Source organism: Hyla sarda, chromosome 11 (assembly GCF_029499605.1).
Source record: "Hyla sarda isolate aHylSar1 chromosome 11, aHylSar1.hap1, whole genome shotgun sequence".
Classification (NCBI taxonomy): domain Eukaryota; kingdom Metazoa; phylum Chordata; class Amphibia; order Anura; family Hylidae; genus Hyla; species Hyla sarda.
The window spans coordinates 32,561,207-32,586,739 of NC_079199.1; the positions used below are offsets into that span (position 1 = coordinate 32,561,207).

The 25,533-nt window shown below is 41.7% G+C and overlaps 1 protein-coding gene across 6 annotated transcripts in view; it reads left to right on the forward strand.

Moving 5' to 3' along the window:
* Positions 1–25,533, forward strand: part of SMOC1 (SPARC related modular calcium binding 1) — a 215,875-nt gene that overhangs the window by 66,779 nt on the left and 123,563 nt on the right. For 4 of the 6 annotated variants that reach the window (XM_056547181.1, XM_056547180.1, XM_056547182.1 and 1 more), the window contains exon 2: positions 25,204–25,375. In XM_056547181.1, the coding sequence (XP_056403156.1) occupies positions 25,204–25,375 (172 nt within the window). Of the gene's footprint in view, positions 1–23,231; positions 23,269–23,484; positions 23,622–25,203; positions 25,376–25,533 lie in introns of those variants that run through there. The other 2 variants (XM_056547183.1, XM_056547184.1) reach the window with 2 other exon arrangements.

The window sequence follows — 25,533 nt, forward strand, 5'->3', positions numbered from 1 at the left end:
ATATATTTATTCCTTACAAGCAGAGAGCTTCAAAGTTAGAAAAATGCAAAATTTTAAATTTTTTCATGAAATTTTGGAATTTTTCCCCAAAAAATGAAGCAAGTTTCGATGAAAATTTACCACTAACAAAGTAGAACATGTCACACAAAAAAAACTCTCTAGGAATCAAATTCATAAGTAAAAGTAGCTGCTGTATGCTACAGAGGAAATTATTTTCTTTTGGATTTATTTTCTTTCTGTCCACAGTGCTCCCTGCAGACACCTCTGTCCATTTTAGGAACTGTCCAGCGCAGTGTATGTTTGCTATGGGGATTTTCTTCTGCTTTGGACAGTTTCTGACATGGACAGAGGTGTCAGCCGAGAGCACTGTGGTCAGACAGAAAAGAGATCCAAAAAGAAAAGAATTTCCTCTGTAGTATACAGCCACTAATAAGTACTGGAAGGATTACGTTTTTTTCTAAGTAATTTACAAATCTGTTTAACTTAATGGCATCAGTTGATTAAAAAAAAAAAAAAAGTTTTCTACCAGAGTATTTTATTTTGAACCTTTTTTTCCTAACCTATGTTGACAAAAAAAAAGTCAGATTCACTAAAATCCAAACTTTTTGTAATTCATTTCATCTGGGCAGTGAGTGGTCCAGAGGAAAGCAGGGATGCTGTATGCATTGTAGCTTATCTGCTCCTGTACATTGTTTGTGTGCGCAATCGCTGGGCAATTAGGGCACTTCTGAGTGCAAAATGAATGTGAAACAAATCTCAGGCAATTTAATCATCTCTATGATTTACTGTTGAGTAAAAAGAACATTGGACCACTCTTTTGATAGGAAGCGGTATGCCTAGGTGTGTTATAGAAAACAGGAGTGTACCTATGGGGTGAAGAGGTACCAGCCACATTCTGGTCATGGTATGGTGGCTGAGGGCCCCAAAGGCCAGAATGTCTCATCTATCTTATTTCAAAAATGTATTTAAAGGGGAAGTCCAGTGGAAATAAGTGGAAAACCAAATCAAATTCTTCTAGATTTCATTTTTTTTTTTTTTTTATTTATCCTGTGCAGAGTTCTCAGCAGTAGTAGTAGTAAAGTATGGAACATGATGGACAAGGCAGGAGATAAGTGGCTGTAAAGGGCCTAGTAGCAGCAGCAACAGCAGTACAGAATGGAGCATGACCATTGATGAGCCACAGCAGTTGACACAATTGTACATAAGTATTCCCCATTCACAGCAGGAAACTTAAAGGGGTACTCCGCTGCCCTGTGTCGGAAGCTCCGCTCGCAGCATCCGGAAGTTTATTGTTCCGAACGCTGTGTGCGGGCTTCCATGTTCAGGGCCACCCTCGTGACGTCACGCCCGCTCCCTCAGCGAAAGTCTATGGGAAGTGGGCGTGACGGCCATCGCGCCCCCTTCCCATAGACTTTCACTGAGGGGGCGGGCGTGACGTCACGAAGGGGGCGGGGGTGACGTCACGAAGGGCGGCCCTGAACACGGAAGCCCGCACACATCGTTCGGAACAATAAATAAGTACCCCTTTAAATGAGCGAGGTCCACTGAAAGAAAAAGGCACGTATGCAGGGCTCAAGACCTGCAGGGACGCATGGGAACTGAGTTCCTGCACTTCTTCCACTGCATGAACACTGTTCCCATTAGCAAGACCAGTCCTTGAGTGGAAATCTTGGGTGAGTTTGCACACTTTTTTTCCCCAAGACTTGACCCTTGCATGTATGTATACACTTCAGGAGGTGCTCATAGAAGCATACAGTCTGAGCAGTTAACATCCATAAGCAAGAACGGGAGAGGCATTCACCGGTCGGTGTGTTTATTCTCGTGCAACATAAGTATAAAACTAATAGCTGGTGCAGATGCCAACAAAATCAGCTTGCTTACAACAGTCACGTTCAACTAGCGTTTTATCAGACGAAATCTGACTGACAGCACAGGAGATGGTTGGTCATAGTAGTAGCACCCGCCATTTTGAAAGGTTCATCCAAAACTAAACTAATTTAGGAAATTGAGAACAACTTTGATTTGTGCCAAATGTATTTGCTCATCTCTAATAAGCATTGGATAGAGATTTTTTTGTGACCAATCATAAGTTAAATGTTATTAAATGATGATACCAGTAATTTAATGATGATATAGATTGACTGAAATAAAAAATTCTCAATTATATCTCAATGCCAAATGCAATTTACAATGACAAATAGCACAGAATTTAATGCCACATTTAAAAAGGTGAATTTTTTTTTGTACATTTTTACCTTCATCCTGTGATCAACATCTCAATCCTAAAAAGTCAGGAATAGACTCCTAGCAGGATTTAAAGGGGTAGTCCAGTGGTGAAAAACTTATCCCCTATCCTAAGGATAGGGGATAAGTTTGAGATCGCGGGGGGTCCGACCGCTGGGGCCCCCTGCGATCTCTCTGTACGGGGCCCCGGCTCTCCGCCGAGATAGCGGGTGTCGACCCCCGCACGAGGCGGCGGCCGACACGCCCCCTCAATACATCTCTATGGCAGAGCCGGAGATTGCCGAAGGCAGCGCTTCGGCTCTGCCATAGAGTTGTATTGAGGGGGCGTGTCGGCCGCCGCCTCGTGCGGAGGTCGACACGCCCCCTTCCAGCGGGCTGTCGGGGCTCCATACAGGAGATCGCGGGCGGCCCCAGGGGTCGGACCCCCCGCGATCTGCAACTTATCCCCTATCCTTAGGATAAGGGATAAGTTGCTCACCACTGAATCACCACTGGACTACTCCTTTAAGGAAACAAGTGAATTGTGAATTCAACTAGAGAAAAAAACAGACATGGTCACACATCCACAACATGCACCTAGATCTAATGCTTCTCAGCAAAATTTTTAAAACTAACAGGTCGTTAGTGTACTTTATGATCATGAAGTGCAAGCCCGCTAGCCACATCACGGCCACCTGTAAGTAGCGGGTCCGACATCCCTAGACGGAACAACTCACTCGTGAGCTTTTACACCTGTTCACACTGGTGTGGTGTTGTGCGGCGTCCATTGCTGCCGAAACAGCGTGTCTGTGGGGAGGTGTGGCCTTGGGACTGGTTTGAGTAGCATTGGGGCTGCTCTGCCAGTGGGTCGTTCCCCCTGTGGGCACTGGTGTTATGGCGGTGGTGGGCGCTGCTCAGTGCTAGGTTATTTTATGCTAGGGATGTTATGGACCCACTACTTACAGGTGGCCATGACGTGGCTAGCGGGCTTGCACTTCTTGATCATAGAGTACACTAACTAACTACCTGTTAGTTTAATAAATGTTGCTGAGAAGCCTTAGATCATTGTGTATATTGTGGATGTGCGACCATGTCAGTTTTCTCTATTTGAAGCCAAGGATTATACTGTTCTGATGATGTCAGCCCTTCCATTAATTGAACTGAACACGAGACCCATGAAGATAGGATCAAAAAGGCACCAATCAAACAGACAGATGGGGAAAAAAAGGCGATCAGGGGAGGATAGAATTAAAACAAGCCTTCAAATTGTAGACAGTATGCAGAACCACCTCTCACGTTGATCAGCACGAAGATAAACAGAAAAGTACAGTAATATGTAGCTGCTGAATCATCGCTTAAAAGGTTGAATCCATGTTTTTTAAGCTACGGATGTTACGGATGTCATGTCCCCAGGAAGCAGGGACTCTTTCTGCTTTCACAGTCTTTTATGCGGTCTATTACTGTATGTTTAAATAATATTTCTTCCAAGTGAATCTTCCGGTTACTTTAAAACACAAACTTTGCATTTCTTGCCACTTCAAATATATTTTGCCCACACATCCTCTTGTACAATAATGCCAAGGCTTTTTGTGCGCACATATGACCATTTATTCCTTGATGTGGTTATACATTGTGAAAATTTAATGAATTGCATGGCTTTCAGGTATTTGAGTAACCTTTGTGGTCTTAGAGAGATCTTTAACATGGAACTATTCATATTTGTAGTATAAGGGGTTATCTAACATTAAAAAGTTATACCCTATCCACAGGGTAGTTGATCAGTGGGGGTTCGACCTCTGGGTCTTCCAACTATCATGAGAATGAAGGCCAAATGTCCCCAAATTAATGGAACGGCAGAGCACATGCATGGTCACTCCTTCATTCACACTTTGTGGGACCTCTAAATATGGCATAGTTAAACAATGTAACAACAATTCCATAGAAAGTGTATGGAGCAGGGGCCAAGAATGCTAGCTGTCGCTTCATTCGCTTGGAGGTGTGTTGACCTCTGTTCTTTTAAATTGGTGGGGATTCCAGCATTTAAAAAAAATAAAAGGCTTTACAAACATCACTGATCTTTTGCCACTATCACTTCTATGATTATCAATGTATTTGTCATGTCTGTATTGGCCTGTGTTCATACACAGCTATTGGTTTGGTTGTGTGTGAAAAGCTTTATGTTTCCTGGTCAGGGAATAGTTAATGCCTCTGGATTTTTCAGGCAATAGCTCCAAGGGTGTGTCTATATTATGCCAGCCCAGTCTACCCTCTGGGCTGGTGATTGACTTCATTACATCCTGACTTGCTAAGATGCTGGACATGCTGCATGGAGCTTTTGGTAAAACACTCTTTGTTTGAGCTTTAATCTACTATCTCTGCCTTAGCATGCACTTTATATTTTCTGGTTTTAGCCATGGTTAGGTGGCATGGTTATAGTGGATTTTATTCTGTTTGTTTAGTCGGTTTTAGGATTTGTATATCCTTTCTTCTATGTGTCTGTTCACACTGTGTTTTCTCTTGTATCCGTTCTTATGAAGTTCTGTGTTTTATATTTCTGTTTTCCCACTGGGCCAGCATCCTGTCCACACTGGTGAGTGTGCCGCTGCCCAGTAGTCTGTTTGGATTTATTATTAATAGCTACTTCTTGAGAGTGTAGTCTCCAGTGTGAACGGGGTTCTATATTATATCCTGTGTATTTAGGCATCCCTGTTACCGGTCCATGGGGACTCAGAGGGTATTGTTATTCCTGCATCTACTGGAAGTGTTCTGAAGGGATTGCAATTATTCCTGTCTTGTGAACAGTGTTCTATAATTATATCCTGTTGTATCTGTTTTCTGAGTTGTAACTAGGTATCCCTGTTACCTGCCTGTGTCTACTGGAGGTTTTATGTGGGATGGCGAATATTCCTGTTTAGCGATAGATCCCGTTTACCTGTCTGTGGGGACTCAGAGGGTATTGTTATTCCTGTGTCTACCGGAGGTTTTTCTAGGGGATTAAGCTTATTCCTGTTTTGTTCTGGAGCATGTTCAGACTTATCCGTTTTCCTGTCTGGTGTTTTTAACTCTATATGTTTATTAGTTCTTTATTCAGATCTTTGGAGATCTGTTCATGACCACTGAGTGCTCTGTCCATGTCCGCTGATATAGTGTTGTCTTTACTAACTCTCTGATCTGTGTCCTCTGAACTTTATACTATAGAGTTCTATGTTCCTGTTATGTTTCTGGTTTGTGACCGACTATTTATTAGTATGTGTTTTTATTAGGCCCCTGCTCTTTAGTTCAGGGAGGGACCGGCGCCCAGTTGTCGATCCACCGATTAGGGTGGTGTCAGGGACTGACCGGGGGGAGAGGGAGAGTGAGCCCTAAACTGACCCAAAAACATCTCTCCCTGCCTACTTGCCCCCTCACCCTAAATGGTAAGTTGACAACTGGGAGCCAGTCCCTTCCTGCGCTAAAGTGCAGTGGCGTAAAAACAAATAATAAACAGTTGGTCACAGGCCAGAAACCTACTAGACAATACAAATACTAAGAGGGCAGAAAATAAACTCACAAACAGAACAGAATATAGTGAATTAACAAACAGTTCACTAAACCAGAAATCAGATAAACGGCAGACATGATAAAATGAACAAGACTAGGCCTGATGGGAGTATACAGCAGAATCCAGGAGATGAAGGGGATAGTGGAAGAACTGAGAGCCAAAACACTAAACTCAACAGGTAAGTTACTACGAACTATAACAAGCAGGTAAAGGACAAAGGATCAGATCAACCAAACAGGAAATAAGTATAGGACACTGTTCACACTGGGACACAGAACATACAAACTAGAACCAGGAGTCTGAATAGACTCCAGAATACCGAACAAGAATATAACATGCAGAGCACAGGGTACAAACTAGACTCAGACACAGTGTGAACACCGACAAAACTGAACAGACATAATACTTAAACCGACTAAAGTAACACAGACTAAAATACAAGGAGCGTGCTATATAACCATGGCTAAAAACCCAGATAAAAAGACAAGATAAATGCTCAAGCAGACATAGAAGTATTGCACTCAATAACCAGCAACTAGAATACAGACTGAGCTGGAGTTATATAGCCACACCCGCCTAGCACATGGGTGAAAGGCTTAACTCTTCCACGCTTGGAAGAAAAGCACTGATAATGCATGAAAAACAAGGTCTGAACAGGGCCTAAAAAAATGCAAAATCAAATAAACGGACATTACAGGTGGATGGGCAAGTAGGCAGGGAGAGCGGTTTCAGGGTCAGTTTAGGGTTCACTCTCCCTTTCCCCTGGTCGGTCCCTAACAGTATTTTCTTGAGTTAAGAAAGGACCAGAAAGTGGTCATCGATGGAGATCCGTTAAGTGTCGTAAGGGCAGATAGGTGAGGTGAATAATCCATATGCATTGGATAGCAAATGTTACGCCGAGCGCTCCGGGTCCCCGCTTCTCCCCGGAGCGCTCACAGCGTTCTCCTGTTCGCAGCGCCCCGGTCAGACCTGCTGACCGGGTGCACTGCGATAATGTCCCCAGCCGGGATGCGATTCGCGATGCGGGACGCGCCCGCTCGCAATGCGCATCCCGACCCGCTTACCAGACTCGTTCCCCGTCTGTGCTGTCCCGGTGCGCTCCCTAGGGCGCGCGTGCGCCGGGTCTTTGCGATTTAAAGGGCTGGTGCGCCACTGATTGGCGCATGGGTTTTATCAGTACCTTCACCTGTGCACTTCCCTATTTATACCTCACTTCCCCTGCACTTCCTTGCCGGATCTTGTTGCCATTGTGCCAGTGAAAGCGTTTCCTTGTGTGTTCCTAGCCTGTGTTCCAGACCTCCTGCCGTTGTCCCTGACTACGATCCTTGCTGCCTGCCCTGACCTTCTGCTACGTCCGACCCTGCTCTTGTCTACTCCCTTGTACCGCGCCTATCTCAGCAGTCAGAGAGGTTGAGCCGTTGCCGGTGGATACGACCTGGTTGCTACCGCCGCTGCAAGACCATCCCGCTTTGCGGCGGGCTCTGGTGAAAACCAGTAGCAACTTAGAACCGGTCCACCGACACGGTCCACGCCAATCCCTCTCTGGCACAGAGGATCCACCTCCAGCCTGCCGAATCGTGACAGCGAACACGCTCTGGGGACTGATTTTAATGGGGGACCTCCATGATTAGGCATCTTATCCCCTATCCTTTGGATAGGGGATAAGATGTCTAAGCGATCCAAAAAAGTGATGGAGATCCTTTTTTTTTTTATAAAATTTCGTAGGGTACCAGTAAAAAAAAAAAATAATAATACAATTACAGTAGTGATGGAAAAAAATAGCATTGAACAAAATTCATCTTTTTTCATAATGACATTTTTATAAATTTTTAAACAGGGATGAATTTATGTGGGCGGGTAGGGCACTAAAAATGTAGCAGACAATAATAAAATGTAGTGTGTGTTTTTCGCTTTTTTTTCTTAATTTTTTTAGGTAGAACTACTACTCTCAGCATGAAACACACTGTTCCATGATGGGAGTAGCAGTACCTGTACTAATTGACAGATCGCCTTGGGTCCGTTGCGATCCTTCTGTATAATGCGGCCAGACGCTCTTCTGTGGTCCCCTGCACTGCTGTAAATATACACTTATTCATATTTCCCACAGAGAGCTGTGATTGGCCAGATGGTTACAGCCAATCACAACTCTCTGTGATAAATATGAATAGGTGTATATAAGTCAGTGTAGGGGACCATAGAAGAACGGCCGCCCGCCCGCATCAATTCATTATACAGGAGGAACACAGCGGGTGTCAGGAGTGACATCCGCTGTGATCTTTCCTTATCTGCAGGTACTACTGCTCCCAACATGGAACACACTCTGCTCCATGCTGTGAGCTGTAGTATCTGCATTAAAAGACAGATAGCAACAGGTGTCAGAAGTGACACTCGCTGCGATCTGTCTATTAATGCAGGTACTACAGATTCCAGCATGGAGCAGACTGTGCTCCATGTTGGGAGTAGTAGTACCTGCAGTTAAGGACAGATCACAGCGGGTTTCACTCCTGACATCCGATGCGATCGTCCTATCTATTGCAGAGATGCGGAGCGGCTCTCTACAGCGCTCGATTCTCTGCACTATACTCTGGCCAGCCAGTGATATGAATAGAACATCACTCATTCATATTTCCCTCTGAGAGTGGGGATTGGCTGCAACCATCCAGCCAATCCCCACTCTGGGTGGAAAATATGAATGAGTGATGTAAATTTCTAGTTACATCCCTGGCTGGAGTATAGTGCAGAGATGAGAGCGCTGTATAGAGCCGCTTCGCATCTCTGCTATATTATGGACGATCGCATCAGGATTGACACCCGGAACGATATGTCTATTAGTACAGGTACTACTACTCCATCATGAAACAGTCTGTTCCATGCTGGGAGTAATAGTACGAACTAAAAAAAAATAAAAAAAGAGAGAAAAAGTGAAACACACACTTTATTAAAAATGAATTAAAAAAGTGTGTTAGGCTGGGTTCACACTACGTTTTTCAACTACGGTTCCCGCATAGGTTTTCTATCAAAAAACGTATGGAAAAAAAGACGGATGGAACAGTATGGGAAAAAGTAAACCGTATGCGTTTTTAAACAGTATATTGTTTTTAAAAGTGCATACAGTTCCGTCAGTTTTTATAGAAAAAAAAACCCATACGTTTTTGAAAATTTTGTCCATTTTTAATGGGAGGGGTCTTGGGTGGGGACTTTAGGATTCAAATGCGCATGTGCAAAGTAAAAATGTATACGTTTTTCCCGTATAGAACCGTATACATGTGCGTTTCCCATTGACGTCCATGTTGAAATAAAAACGTATGCGGTTGCAGTACGGTTTTTAAACCGGAGTCAAAACTGTGGTTGACCACGATTTTGTCTCCAGTTTAAAAACCGTACTGCAACCGCATAAGTTTTTTTTTTTTAACATGGACGTCAATGGGAAACGCACATGTATACGGTTCCATATGGGAAAAACGTATACGTTTTTACTTTGCACATGCGCATTTGAATGCTTAAGTCCCCACCCAAGACCCCTCCCATTAAAAATGGACAAAATTTTCAAAAACGTATGGGTTTTTTTCTATAAAAACGGACGGAACAGTATGCACTTTTAAAAACAGTATACTGTTTAAAAACGCATACGGTTTACTTTTTCCCATACTGTTCCATCAGTTTTTTTTTCCCCATACGGTTTTTGATAGAAAACGTATGCGGGAACTGTAGTTGAAAAACGTAGTGTGAACCCAGCCTTACAAAAAAAAAAAAAACGTCAGATGCGTGAAATTGCACTGGCGTTTTTCCTGGCGTTTTTTCCTGTGAAAAAAATGCAGGAAAAAAACATGTGGAATCCTAGCCTTAGGGGTCAAGGGGAAACATGTAAATGTGTTGGAATGGCCTAGTCAAAGCCCAGATCTCAATCCAATCGAAAATCTGTGGTCAGACTTAAGATTGCTGCTCACAAGCGGAACCATCCAACTTGAAGGAGCTGGAGCAGTTTTGCAAGGAGGAATGGGCAAAAATCCAAGTGGTAAGATGTGGCAAGCTCATAGAGACTTATCCAAAGCGACTTGGAGCTGTTATTGCCGCAAAAGGTGGCTCTAAAAAGTATTGACTTTAGGGGGGTAGTTATGCATATTGACTTGTTTTGTTATTTTGTGGGTATGTTCAGTAAATTAAATGATCTAAATCCTCAAACAATCCATGTTAAAGGGGTACTCCGGTGGAAAACATTTTTTGTTTAAAATCAACTGGTACCAAAAAGTTAAACAGATTTTGTAAATGAATTCTATTTAAAAATCTTAATCCTTCCAGAACTTATTAGCTGCTGTATACTACAGAGGAAATTCTTTTCTTTTTGGATTTCTTTTCTGTCTGTCTACAGTGTTCTCTGCCGACACTTCTGTCCATTTTAGGAACTGTCCAGAGAAGCATATGTTTGCTATGGGGATTTTCTCCTGCTCAGGACAGTTCTTGACATGGACAGAGGTGTCAGCAGAGAGCACTGTGGACAGACAGAAAAGAAATCCAAAAAGAGAAGAATTTCCTTTGTAGTATACAGTAGTAGTGTAGTTTACAAATAGTTTACAAATCTGTTTAACTTTTTGGCACCAGTTGATTTAAAAATAAAAGGTTTTCTCTGGAGTACCCCTTTAATTCCAGGTTGTGAGGCACCAAAATACGAAAAAAAAGTCAAGGGGGTGAATATTTTTGCAAGGCACTGTATATATATATATATATATATATATATCCCCTGATGAGAAGCTTTGGCCTTTTGATTTTATTTTGAACCTTTTCTTCTTACCTATGTTTCTTATAAATGAAATAACTGTGCAAGACAACACAGTGTAGATTTGAAGAAAAAAGAAACCTTGTTGATTTCAAGACCATTGCCTCTATGGGTTATAATGAGATGCCAAGTAGCTAACGCGGCCATGCTGCCAACTAGAAGTTTCCATTTCAGAAGATTTATAATAGAGCCAATATTTTTTTTTACATCAAGGTATAAAACATATACGGTAATTACTACTATTACTTTCATTGCCAGGGTATCATTTTGAACATGTATGGCTTTCTGAGTTGCCAGCAATATAAAGCTGTCAAAGAAACCCAAAAAAGTCATAGGCACATCAATAACTGACAAATAAAGAAAAATTGAAGGGGGAAAAAATGTTCCTTGGAGTTAAATTGTCAGAATAAATAAATAAGATCATAATGCAAATAAAAAGTACATATGCAAACGTTACTAGGAATGAGCAAATCAGTTGAGGACAAGTAGGCTCCTGTCCAAATCTCCCAAAAAAAATCAGATTCACTAAAATCCAAACTTTTTGTGATTCATTTCATCTGTGCATCTGGGCAGTGAGTGGCCCCGAGGAAAGTAGGGATGCTGTATGCATTGTAGCTTATCTGCTCCTGTACATTGTTTGTGTGCGAAATCGCTGGGCAATTAGGGCACTTCTGAGTGCAAAATGAATCTGAAACAAATCTCAGGCAATTTAATCATCTCTATGATTTACTGTTGAGAAAAAAAGAACGTTGGACGACTCTTTTGATAAGAAGTGGTATGCCTAGGTGTGTTATAGTAAACTGCCCCAAAGACCAGTCTGTCTCATCTATCTTATTTCAAATATTTATTTAAAGGGAAAGTCCAGTGGAAACATGTGGAACCAAATCAAATTCTTCTAGATATCTGTTTTTTTATTTTTTATTTATCCAGTGCAGAGTTCTCAGCAGTAGTAGTAAAGTATGGAACATGATGGACAAGGCAGGAGATAAGTGGCTGTAAAGGGCCTAGTAGCCGCAGCAACAGCAGTACAGAATGGAGCATGACCATTTATGAGCCACAGCAGTTGACACAATTGTACATAAGTATTCCCCATTCACAGCAGGAAACTTAAGGGTACGTTCCCACACAACGTATTTTGCTGCGTATTTGCTGCGTATTTGGTGCTGCGTATTTTCCTACCCATTGACTTCAACAGGGAAAATAAAATACGCAGCAGCAAATACGCAGCAAATACGCCGTGTGGGAACGCACCCTAAAGGAGCAAGATCCACTTAAAGAAAAAGGCACGTATGCAGGGCTCAAGTCCTGCAGGGACTCGTGGGAACTGAGTTACTGCACTTTTTCCACTGCATGAACACTGTTCCCATTAGCAAGACCAGTCCTTGAGTGAAAATCTTGGGTAAGTTCCCACACTTTTTCCCCCCCGAGACTTGACCCCCTGTGTGCTCAAACTCTTAGAAGCATACAGTCTGAGCAGTTAACATCCATAAACAAGAACGGGAGAGGCATTCACCGGTCGGTGTGTTTATTCTAGTGCAACGTAAGTATAAAACTAATAACTGGTGCAGATGCCAACAAAATCAGCTTTGTTACAACTATCATGTTCAACTAGCATTTCATCAGACGAAATGTGACTGACAGCACAGGAGATGGTTGGTCATAGTAGTAGCAGCCACCATTTTGAAAGGTTCATCCAAAACTAATCTGAAATGTTTCAGATTCACAGAGTCACCAATTTTTTTGGAAATTGAGACCAACTTTGATTTGTGCCAAATGTATTTGCTCATCTCTAATAAGCACTGGATAGAGATTTTTTTTTGTAACTAAAGCACCTGGATGACCAATCATGGGTTACATGTTATTAAATGATGATACCAGTAATTTAATGATGACATAGATTGACCGAAATAAAAATGTTCTTAAATATATCTCAATGCCAAATGCAATTTCCAATGATAAATAGCACAGAATTTAACGCCACATTTAAAAGGTGGATTTTTTTTTATCACATGTACATTTTACCTTCCTCCTGTGATCATCTCAATCCTAAAAAGTCAGGAAAAGACTCCTAGCAGGATTTAAGGAAACAAGCCAAGGATTATGTGAATTTAAGTGAACTAGAGAAAAAAAATAGACATGGTCGCATACCCACAACATGCACCTTGATCTAATGAAAAATGTATTAAACTAACAGGTCGTTAGTGTACTTTATGATCATGAAGTGCAAGCCCGCTAGCCACGTCATGGCCACCTGTAAGTAGCGGGTCCCTAACATTCCTAGCATAAAATGGCGCAGCACTGAGTGGCGACCACCACCGCCCCAACACCAGTGCCCACAGGGGGAACGACCCACGCATGAGCTTTTACACCAGTTGTACGGCGTCCATTGCTGCCGCAATGCCGCGTCTGTGGGGAGGCGTGGCCCTGGGACTTGTTTGAGAGGCATTGGGGCTGCTCTGCCAGTGGGTCGTTGGTCGCGCCTCCCCACATGGGCACTGGTGTGGTGGTGGGCGCCGCTCAGTGCTACGCTATTTTATGCTAGGGACGTTATGGACCCGCTACTTACAGGTGGCCATGACGTGGCTAGCGGGCTTGCACTTCTTGATCATAAAGGACACCAACGACCTGTTAGTTTAATAAATGTTGCTGAGAAGCCTTAGATCATTGTGTATATTGTGGATGTGCGACCATGTCTGTTTTCTCTATTTGAAGCCAAGGATTATACTGTTCTGATGATGTCAGCCCTTCCATTAATTGAACTGAACACGAGACCCATGAAGATAGGATCAAAAAGGCACCAATCAAACAGACAGATGGGGGAAAAAGGGCGATCAGGGGAGAATAGAATTAAAGTAAGCCTTCAAATTGTAGACAGTATGCAGAACCACCTCTCACGTTGATCAGCACGAAGATAAACAGAAAAGTACAGGAATATGTAGCTGCTGAATCATCGCTTAAAAGGTTGAATCCATGTTTTTTAAGCTATGGCTATTATGGATGTCATGTCCCCAGGAAGCAGGGACTCTTTCTGCTTTCAGTCTTTTATGCGGTCTATTACTGTATGCTTTACATAATATTTCTTCCAAGTGAATCTTCCGGCTACTTTAAAACACAAACTTTGCATTTCTTGCCACTTCAAATATATTTTGCCCACACATCCTCTTGTACAATAATGCCAAGGCTTTTTGTGCGCACATATGACCATTTATACCTTGATGTGGCAATACATAGTGAAAACTTTATGAATTGCATGGTTCAGGTATTTTAGTAACCTTTGTGGTCTTAGAAAGATCTTTAACATGGAACTATTCATATTTGTAGTATAAGGGGTTATCTAATATTAAAGGGGTTCGACCTCTGGGACTTCCATTAATTTGGGGACATTTGGCCTTCATTCTCATGATAGTTGAAACGGCAGCGCACATGCATGGCCATGCCTTTCTTCACACTTTGTGGTATCTCTAAACCTGGCCTAGTTCAACAATGTAAGGAAATTCCACAGAAAGTGTATGGAGCAGGGGCCAAGAATGCAAGCTGTCGCTTCATTCGCTTGGAGGTGTGTTGACTTCTGTTCTCTTAAATTGGTGGGGGTTCCAGCATTAGAAAAAAAAAAAAAAAAAAAAGAAGCTTAACAAACATCACTGATGTTTTGCCATTATGAATTTTATGCTTTTCAATGTATTTTCTTGAGTTAAGAAAGGACCAGGAAGTGGTGATCGATGGAGATCAGTTAAGTGTCGTAATGGCAGATAGGTTAGGTGAATAATCCACTTTTTTAAAGCTGTCCATATGCATTGATAACTGTTAGTCAATTCTTTCCATGCATTTTTAGTCAATGGTATAAATTAAGTAAGCACCTTCCAGACACAGTGATTTTCTGGAGGTAATAGTGGATGTATCTATGTAACCCTTGTTTACCAAAATGGGAGAGGTCAGGGCACAGTTGAAATGCCCCCATAGTCATTAGATTTCAATGGGTTTCACTGTGTATGGCATTGCCCATCTTTAGTTGTTGTAGTGCTTCTTATCTCCTTGCACTTTATGTATTGGGTATAATAAAGGGTAGGCACCATAAAAATAAAAACTATGGTGGAAATGTATCAAAAGGTACTGTAAGTAAACTATGTTTGTATGTGCACTAAATTTATTTCATGGTCACATGGCAAGTGATAAATATGGTGCTATTACTCTTTCTTTTTTTTTTATTACACTTCGGTACGCCACTTTGTATGGTTCCTCCTCTGTGACTTTTTCTGCAAGCTTTTAACAAGTGGTTCCAAAATGTGTGACTTTTTGAAAAGTCTATCTTCAGTTAGGTTTGTAAGCCTAGTTCATGCTGGTGTAGATTATGACCATTGCAAAAAGTTAACCAGACCATACCATTTTAGAAAAAGCTTCTAAAGCAAAAGTCACAATGAAAAGTCTCAAGTTAAACAGGTCTTTAAACAATTGTAATTTATTGTCACAAACAGGCACAATAATTGTGCTTTTTCTGGAGCAGGAGCTTCTATAAAGCAGCAAGTTAAGTACATACAGGTTTTCTGCTCCTGTACACAAGCTCAGAGGTTAACAGCAATGCTCTATGCAAGACCACTTATGTTACCTAGTACATGGGTCAGGTCCTCAGCTCCCACCCGAGCAAGTGAATACTCCCAAAACAAATTCTGAAGGTTTGCTCATCTTTAGTGTCTAATATTACCCTATGTCAAATCTCAGTTAATTTCTGTGAATTCCATCTCTCTCCTCCTTAGCTGAAGTCCCAAATGTGCCCTCTCCTGAACCAAATTTTGACCAAAATTTGTTTTTTAATGTGCTTTTCATACTTTTTTTTATACTTCTAACTGCAAGCATTTTCCTATAAATATCTGAACATTCATGCTATTTGACGTGCACCTCTCATAGAAGTAGCCTCCACTTAATAAGCCATGCATCACTCAATCCCTGGCATTTTAAAAGCGCAAAAACTACAAAGATCATATTGTCAGTGGTAAGTTTACACCTAATCTTACACATGGCTGTAAATGTATCCAGGCTTATGTGGGTTATTTATGAGGAAGAGTAGCTTTTTACATATACCCACATAAGCTTTTTAGTGTTTTTGGATCAAGACGTTTCCTAACATTAAGGCCGGATTTGCTGTGGCACATAGATGAATTGTGTATGATGTAGACTTACAGAATGTAAAGCTGTATAATACAGAACACATTTTTATATGTGCATTACTACATCACCATAACAGTTGTACATAGATCTTCATGTATTTAGCTGTGATATACTGTATTGTTGGATCCCTTAGTAAAAAAGTTGTGAGCTTAATTTTTCTTACAAAAAAAGTGTGTGTGTTTATGTACAGTATATATATATATATATACACACACATATACATATATAGTGTGAGTTAAAAATCCTTCTCGTTTTAAAGGTTCTTTATAGCAAGTGATAAAATAGTAAATGATTTTATATTTTTTGCCTCTTGCGCCCTTGACTAGGTATTGTATCACCCCCCACTCTCCTGCACACGTGTGTGTGGTCAGCCTACCCCACCCCCACCTTTCCCCTTCCCATACAGTTACATTTTGCGACTTACAATTGAGGTCTTTTCTGATTGGCGTCGTCCTCTTTCCTTTTTCTTCTCCATCCGGATTAGACCATCATGACAACTTCTTCCAGCATCTTCAGGAGAAACATTTTTAGACTCCACATTTGCAGTGCCCTCACCACCTCTACACAATGTCCTCATCTATAGGCCCCAAACTGTAATAACGCCCCCTTGGCGTCTTGCACTGTATAAGTGGGTAGGTTAGTAGGCTCCCCATTAAGTAGGTATACCCCCCCCAGTAGCCAGGTAGGTATGTTTCACAGCAGTTTGTTCCCTTATTAGGTAGTCCCCCATAGGCAGTTTGGTAAATACATCCTCAGGAGCTTGAGAGACTCAGAAGTGAAACAAAACATATTTGTTTTTGCACATTATGATAAAAATTATTTTTTTCACTTTAGCTGAAGTGGTGCATTGAACCATGCTTTTTACATCCTTAGGTAGGTAGGTAGATCCCCCTCCCAAGTAGGTAAATATGTTGGTAGGGAGGTTGCCAAATAGGTATCTAGCTAGGTAGCCAGGTAAGTATGTTGCTAGGTAGGTAGTCAAGTAGTTAAGTAGAAAAATAGGTAGGTAGGTAAATAAGTAGGTAGGTTTCTAGGTAGGTTGGTAAGTAGCCAGGTAGCTACATAAGAAACTAGGTAGCAAGCTGGAGTAGGTAATGAGGTAGGTAGCCAAGTAGATAGGTATGGAGTTGCATAGGTAGGTTGGTATTCAGGTAGGTAACTATGTAGGTTGGTAGCCAGGTGGGTAACTTTTAGAGATGAAGGAATCTAAGCTGACGAATCCTAATTAGTTACGAATTTCATGAAAAATGTGATTCCCAGCTAATGCGAATATCGCCGTGATTTTATCGCAAGATTCACTTCATTAAACTCCATTTAGTGCGGTCCAGGCTCCAGGCCACCTAAAAAGGCGGATCTACATGGGGCATGGAACTGGTCATGGGGTAATGAACTCTGGGAAGGGAAGGCGGGTCGGCAGGATGACCCTGAATCACATGCAGGATACAGCCTATCAGCAGCTAGTCACCCCTGTAATGTCACAGCCCTATATAACAGACAGCCATATTCCGGCTAGTCACTTCATTCACTACACTGCAGAGAGATAGGATGGACAGCCTGTGTGTGTGTTACACAGAAAAGCTTTTTCCAGAAGCATTTCACCTCCTAGTCACATCAGCGTTCTGGTGGACAGAGAGCAGTGCTTTTTTTCACTGAAAAGGATTTCTACTGCAGCCATTAACCACCCAGTCACTTTCTACAGCATTGTATTACGGAGAGGGGCAGAGAGCTGTGTTTTGCCTCATACATTTCAACAAGCTGCCTAAACTTCATAAACCTTAGCAGAGGAGGCAGGAATAATTTTTCTGTGTCTTTGTTCCACAACAAATCATCTGCTGGTTATACTAGTCTGTAGACGGTAAAATACCCAGCAGTCCATTCCTAATAGTCTTTGACAGAGTGCAATTTTGGGTTTAGTACACAGCTTTTGTGTACTCCAGCACTGTTGTGTACTGCTGGTGTTGTGCAAAAATACATATTTTTAAGCATACTGTAGCGCATTTTTCTGCTCTCATATGTGCATACCACATACCTACATCTAAGTAATGTACTATTGTGTACCTATTAATCTGTCAAGGGCCTAGATACTGTGAAAGTCCAAGCAAAAGTACTCACCGGCTAGTGTGTTACTCAAATACGTTTTTTAATCCTGCTTTATCGCATTTTTCTGCCCTTTTTGTTCTACAACAAATGGTCTCCTGGTTATACTAGTCTGTAGACGGGATAATACATACCTAGCAGTCCATTCCTAATAGCCTGTGAGAATGCAATTTTGGGTTTAGTGCACAGTGACTGTGTGCTGCCACACTGTTGTGTAATGCTGGTGTTGTGAAAAAATACGTATTTTTAAGTGTACTGTAGTGCATTTTCTGCCCTCATAAGTGCATGCCACATACCTACATCTAAGTAGTGTGCTATTTTGTACTTGTTAATCTGTCAAGGGCCTAGATACTGTGAAACGACAGCCAAAAGTACACACCTGCTGCTGTTCTAGACAAATACTGTTTTAAGCGTAGAGAAGCGTATTGTACTCCCCTCATATACGCACTGTGTCAGGCAGAGAAGAGCCAGACGTGCAAAGAGGAGTGACATGGTCAAAGCATAGCATCAAAGACAAAGCTACACAAAAAGGCACATATAACAGCTACCAAAGGATAGGGGATAAGATGACTGATCGCGGGAGGCCTGCTGCTAAGACATCCCCCCCCTGCAGCACCTGCATTCTATGCGGGTGCTGACTCTCCAGTTTTGGAAACCTCCGGGTTTCCGGGACTGGGGACGTGATGTCATACCACGCCTCCTCCCATAGACATGAATGGAGGGGGCGTGGTGTGACGTCACGTCCCCAGTCCTGGAGGTTTCCGAAACTGGAGGTTCAGCACCCGTATAGAATGCGGGTGCTGCAGGGAGATAGCGGAGGGTCTCAGCAGCGGGCCCCCCGCAATCAGACATCTTATCCCCTATCCTTTAATATGTCTGCCACAATCCTATGCAACTCTCAGAGAGGATAGCATATAGGTGATGAGAGATTCCCTTTAGGTAAACAAGAATGCAGCAGCCAGAAAGCTTTGCAATGCTAAATTGGTTATTTTGTCTTCTTTTAGCCAGGGAGCAGGTAATAAAATATATATAAAAATCTTTAATTTAGAACATTTAATTTAGATAAACCTGGCATTTCATCCTGGTATTGCCAGGGTAAAGATATTTTTCCTACAATGCCCTCCAATGAGTTTGACCATATATTCATACACATGACTGTTGATTACAAAATCCCTTTACTTTTGGCTTAATACAATTAAACTGTGTTAGAGCAAATGAACTAGCTGTGGGAAACATTACTGTGAACTAGCAAGTGATGAACAAATCAGTGTTTCTGTAAATGTTATAATGTACCATTGTTAAAATATTTTATCAAAGCTGGAAATTGCGTTGAAATATACAGTAATGTCTGGTACCACCTCTTTTAAGCAAAGAGCGAGGACAAGTCCTATATTGTATGAAAGCATGGCATCACTTAAAAGGAGAAGGGAAAGCAATAGTTTGCTCCTATAACAATGTTAATATTGTTTATATCTATGAAGCCATTCTGACACAAGCTGGCTACTTGATCTAGACAGCAAGCCAGGGTATGTGTTTATTTGTTGGTTGTTAGCCATCTACAAAGTTTTCTTTGTAAAAGAGAACATATCTTCAGAAAATGACAGTGCAAAGGTGTTAATAGCCTTTAAACAATTATTTTGAATTGCTCATTTGTTTCCCTTATGCAAAATGAAGAAACTTTCTAACTAGTCTTCATTAGAAATTCCCTACCATTTAGCTGATACTTAGAGAAAGAGAAAGATACATTTGTCAGACTGATTTTCTGCTGTCTTAGTTTTAGAGATAGCAGCAGGGATGGGGAGAGAGTTTCACCAGCATAAAGGGGTACTCCACTGGCCAGTGTTCGGAAGTAAATGTTCCAAACTATGTTTTTGCGCTGTGGCGGCCGTTATGCCCCCTCCCAATGACTTGCATTGAAGGGGTGTGACCATGATGTCACAGGGGCGTGGCTGACCACCGCAGCGCAAAAACAGCATTCAGAATATTGAAGTGGTATTCCAGGAAAAAACTTTTTTTATATATCAACTGGCTCCAGAAAGTTAAGCAAATTTATAAATGACTTCTATTAAAAAAATCTTAATCCTTTCAGTACTTATGAGCTTCTGAAGTTAAGGTTGTTCTTTTCTGTCTAAATCCTCTCTGATGACACCTGTCTCGGGAAACACCCAGTTTAGAAGCAAATCCCCATAGCAAACCTCTTCTAAACTGGGCGTTTTCCGAGTCAAAATAGTAATGAAATATTGCAGTTTTTACGCCACTGACATAATAGGTTAACCTATGTCTTTATAGACAGATCAACTCTAGGTCGAATTCACTCCTAAAGATTCACATTGATATTAGATAGCTGTCAATCATACGCTTGATTACATGGGCCCATTGTACTCATGAACATTCATGTTTATAACTGAGATAGAAGAATAAACCACTGGCAGACTCCTGTGGCAGTGGCTTATCTCCTGCTAAGCCAAAAGGTGCACCTGCGGAAATACAACATGCCTGATGCTGCTTCATTACAAAATCTGCTGTTGGAGCACACATTAGATTTTCTACCCAAACACTTGGGCTTAGCCAACTCTTATCTAATGTGTGTGAAAATGAAGATGATCTATTGTTTAAATCTAGATTTTGCAGTCAGTATGGTTTTTATAACTACCGTATTTAATTCTTCTTATTGTTCAGACACATGTTGACTAAATCCATGATTGTGGATTATGACATGACCTTATATTACCAACCAAACACCTATTTTTTTCAACAGGCCAGAAACGTTTACTATACATAGAAGGTTACATCCAGTATACAAAAAGTACAGTCCCATAGGTTCCCTTATGATAATACTATAGTGGTGGAAAGTAGTCAGTTTTGACAGTTCGAAGAAGCGGCCAACAGAATGTTCTAATTTTGTGAGACATTCAAATTTTTCCATCAATGATTCCGCCAAGTCAGAGGCAATTGAAATCAGTGTCCAGAAGATCGCCAGGTGTCCAAACTCATGGACCCCAACCCAAGATGCAAACTTCTGTCTGATACATCTCATGTGGCATGATAGATTTTTTCCGAAATCAGTGGGTGGAAAGGCAAGAAGAATACCTGACAAAGTTCTTTTTTTTTTTTTTTTTTTTTTTCCTTCTATACACTAAAGAATAACATAAAATGTGATATTGAATACTGTACTTTGTAAAAAAATTGTCACACAATTATTATGGGAATTATTATTTTATTCACTAACCCAGAAACTAACCCAGCAACCTCTCAGAGCTCCAACATTTTCCAAAAGCTTTCAAATATATTTTTTTCTGGTTAGTCAACAATACTTTCCAAAAAAAAACTAAACCGCATCCTGCCAAGGTATAAAAAAAAAAAAATTCAAAAAATGTATTCCTTTACGTGATAAACCCCTCAATTGAGCTTGACAAGGACCCCCTGCAAGGGTGAAAAGGTAGTGTTTATAATACTCAGTTCACTCAATCCGCTAAAAGAACAGAAGATGAGCACAGAAAGACTACTTGGCTCCATTGTTGAGTGTCAAACAGACCCTGAACCAAACACAACGATGGTATAAACTTGGCAGAACATGGAGAGAAATTCTTTGGAAATATTTTTTTACCATTATCTTTGGTTGCTATCTTGCTGCTATCCAGAGATGAGTGATACTATATTATTGCCACTTTCATTGAGCTCAGGTTGCCTTTCTAGGATGACAGTCCAAGGTCTCCTATGTCCATGTCTCTCTTTTCCAGGCAACCAGAGCACTTTGAAAGCAACACTAATTTATGCAGACTAGAGTGATTGGTTACATTTTGTGTATTTTTTTTTAACTACCGTATTTTTCGCCCTATAAGACGCACCGGCGTATAAGACGCACCCAATTTATAGATGCAAAATCTAAAAAAAATAAAGATTTTGAACCCAATAGTGGTCTTCAACCTGCGGACCTCCAGATGTTGCAAAACTACAACTCCCAGCGTGCCCGGACAGCCGTTGGCTGTCCGGGCATGCTGGGAGTTGTAGTTTTGTAACATCTGGAGGTCCGCAGATTGAAGACCACTGCACAGGAGGTAATACTCACGTTTCCCCGCCGCTCCGGACACGTCACCGCTGCCCTGGATGTCGCTCCATCGCCGTCGCCGTGTCCCCGTCGCTCCGGAACGTCTCTGCTGTCGGCCGGGTATCCTCGCTCTCCGTCGCCGCCATCACGTTGTTACGCACGCCGACGCACGTACGCGACGAAGTGATGACGAGGAAGGAGAGCGCCGGCCATACAGGGGATCCCTGAACGGAGAAGACACCGAGGAGGCAGGTAAGGTCCCTCCAGGTGTCCTGTAAGCACTAACCCGGCTATTCAGTCGGGCTGTTCGGGACCGCCGCGATGAAATCACGGCGGTCCCGAACAGCCCGATTGAACAGCCGGGTTAGTGTCACTTTCCCTTCAGATGTGGCGGTCAGCTTTGATCGACGCGTCTGAAGGGTTAATACAGGGCATCACCGCGATCGGTGATGTCCTGTATTAGCCGCGGGTCCCGGCCGTTTATGGCCGCAGGGACCGCCGCGATAGGGGTGTATTCGCCGTATAAGACTTTTTGGGGGAAGAAAAAGTGCGTCTTATAAGGCGAATAATATGGTAACCTGCCATTACACTATTTATTTATTTATTTTGCTGTGCGTTGTACAAAGAAACTATCATAGATGCATTATGTATTCTGACATAAAAAAAAAAGGGAATGAACACACTCAGAAAACACTCAGTTTCCAAAAAGAAGTACATGCAAATGGCCTAATTACCAATTCTGAGTCATATTTATTTGGGTGAGCATTTATCAACAGTCTTTTCATTTACACAAGGGTGATAAGAACAATGCAGACTAATTTAGCATGTGTGTAGGTCACTGCAAGTTCACAGCGAGTGTTTATTTATGGGCACTATGATTAAAGAACAGCACAACAGTAAATATATTCTTTTCAAGCAAAACCTCAACCATCGCTGCCAGTTCTACCTCAAACACCAGAATTATTACAAAAACACAGCCCCAGCACTCCACTGATCTCATGCATTATACAACAAATAGTGGTTGCGGGAGGTTGCTATAGAGCCAGAGAAGTGTCTCTACTAAGCTCATTCAGCTGTCTATAGATGTATGATAATTAATAAAAAAAAATATTTTAGTTTATTTTTTAAAATAATATCCATCCACCTACAATGATGTGCTTGAATTATTTTAATTACTGGATAATTTGTGAAAAAGGCCACTGTTACTGATAAAAACTTAAAGGGTTACTCCGCTGCTCAGCGTTTGGAACAAACTGTTCAGAGCACTGGAGCCGGCGCCGGGAGCTTGTGACATCATAGCCCTGCCCCCTCTTGATGTCACACCCCCGACCCCTCAATGCAAGTGTCGTCCTAAAGTCCCCTCAGGTAGAGTCCCTCAAGTTCACAGGACTCTCCTGCAGGGTCCCCCAGGTCACTATTATGGTATTCTATTGTATATTATCTACATTTATTATATGTATTGTACAGTGAATATAAGCTCTTTGCAAAGGTTATTAGGATGTTTAGACTGTATAGGAACTTCCTAAGGTCATGTGATGTGTGATCACCTGATACCCAGAGTTCCAGAGGCACAGGTAACCCCAAGGCAACCAGCTACCAATGGGCTTTAGTCCGGCCCCCTGATATATAAGGGGCTGTAGTCTCCACACTTCTTCTCTTGGTTCCGGCTTCTTTTTACTTCCTGCTCTATTCCTGGACACTAAAGCAAGAATAAGTCCTGTACAAGTTCAGTCCAGCTAGGCCAAAGCCTACAAGTCTGCAGCCACATCTAATCTGTAAGTCTCATCTATGTCTACAAGTCAAGTCTCTACTGTCCCTACCAAAGTCATAACAGTATTACAGTGGCTGCATCATCATTATTATCACTACAAGTCCAAGCAAGCCTGAGAGGTTTTCTGTGTCCTGGACACCTCTGTGGAAGATTTGTAAAGACTGTTATACTGTCTTCTTCAGTAAAGTTCCAGTTGCTAAAATCTGCTTTGGACATTCATTTAATATATGCCATTTTGGGTTGGTTTTTGGCGGTGCCCTACACCATACAACCAAATCCTGGCGTCACGAACACTAGGGGTTAACAACATCTTGCCCCAGGGGTTAATACCATCTAGTCCCACCACTCAGTCCGCTAAACCTGTTGTTCCGCCATACACCGGTGGTCTACCACACAAGGCTATGGGAGACGGCAGTCATGCCCCCTCCCATAGACTTGCATTGAGGGGGCAGGGCATGACATAATTAGGGGCGGAGCTATGACTTCACGAGCTCCCGGTGCCGGCTCCAGTGTTTGGAACAGCTTGTTCCAAACGCTGAGATGCGGAGTACCCCTTTAACATGTTGTAGAATCATGTCAAATGTTTTGATCGGTCAGGGGTCTCAGTGCTGAGACCACCAGCAATCCTTATATATAGCCAGGGGGATGCACCTGCTATGCAAATGTTCTTTCAAGTCTGTTTGCATGACCAAGATGGACTTTTACATAAAGTCTATGGGAACATTTTCTTTTGCATGCAGAGAGAAGCAGCTCTGAGCCACAACATTTCTGCCCTCATTTTTTGCGATTAGTGGGGGGGTGTTCTGAGCACCCAGGACCCCACTGATTGAAACTTTTGACATGTCTCCATGACTTGTCAAAAGTTTTTGGAAGTGACAGGTAAAAGATAAATTAGGTAAGAGATAAATTAGGTAAAAAGTCCACATAGATACAAGCAGTGTGACGTTATACTGACCTTGATAGATAGAATATATTTTTGTGAGATCACAACTAAAGTGGAGGCTCAAGCACTGATAACTTTGCATAGAAGCAATAAAGCAATATGGGTTTTGGTGGAAACATATCTATAGCGGTTTATAGTTTATAGTATTAAAAGTATAAAGACTTAAAAGGGGTACTCCGGTGGAATTTTTATTTTTATTTTTTAAATGAACTGGTGCCAGAAAGTTAAACAGATTTGTAAATTACTTCTATTTAAAAATCTTAATCCTTCCAGTACTTATCAAATGCTGTATGCTAAAGAGGAAGTTCTATTCTTTTTGAATGTCTTTTCTGTCTGACCACAGTGCTCTCTGCTGACACCTCTGTCCATGTCAGGAACAAATCCCCATAGCAAACCTATCCTGCTCCAGACAGTTCCTGACATGGACAGAGGTGTCAGCAGAAATCACTGTGGTCAGATAGAAAAGAAATTCAAAAAGAAAAGAACTTCATGTGGAGCATATAGCAGCAGAGTACCCATTTAACTACCAAGTCCCATTTCTCACCTTATTGGACCACAACACTGGGCCATGTATGAACAACATTTTGTTTATGTATTCTTTGTATAAATTAAACATGCACTTTTTGGGTTTTCCCTTTTATAGTTCTTAATAAGTGACCGGGACAGAGATCCACAGTGCAATCCTCATTGCTCCAGAACACAATCCAAACCTGTCTGTGCTTCAGATGGTCGAACATACGAGTCTATGTGTGATTACCAAAGAGCCAAGTGCAAGGATTCTGCCCTAAGTGTCGTCCATCGAGGAAGATGCAAAGGTAACAAGAGGAATCCGTTCATTTTATGTTTTTTTTTTTCTTTCTTTTCTGACATAGTACAGTAATGTCATACAGCCTTTTCCCCTGATCATTACAACATTTAGGAGGTATTTTTACCATATGCAGTAGCAGATTGTAATTTAATGTTTTCCCAGTAT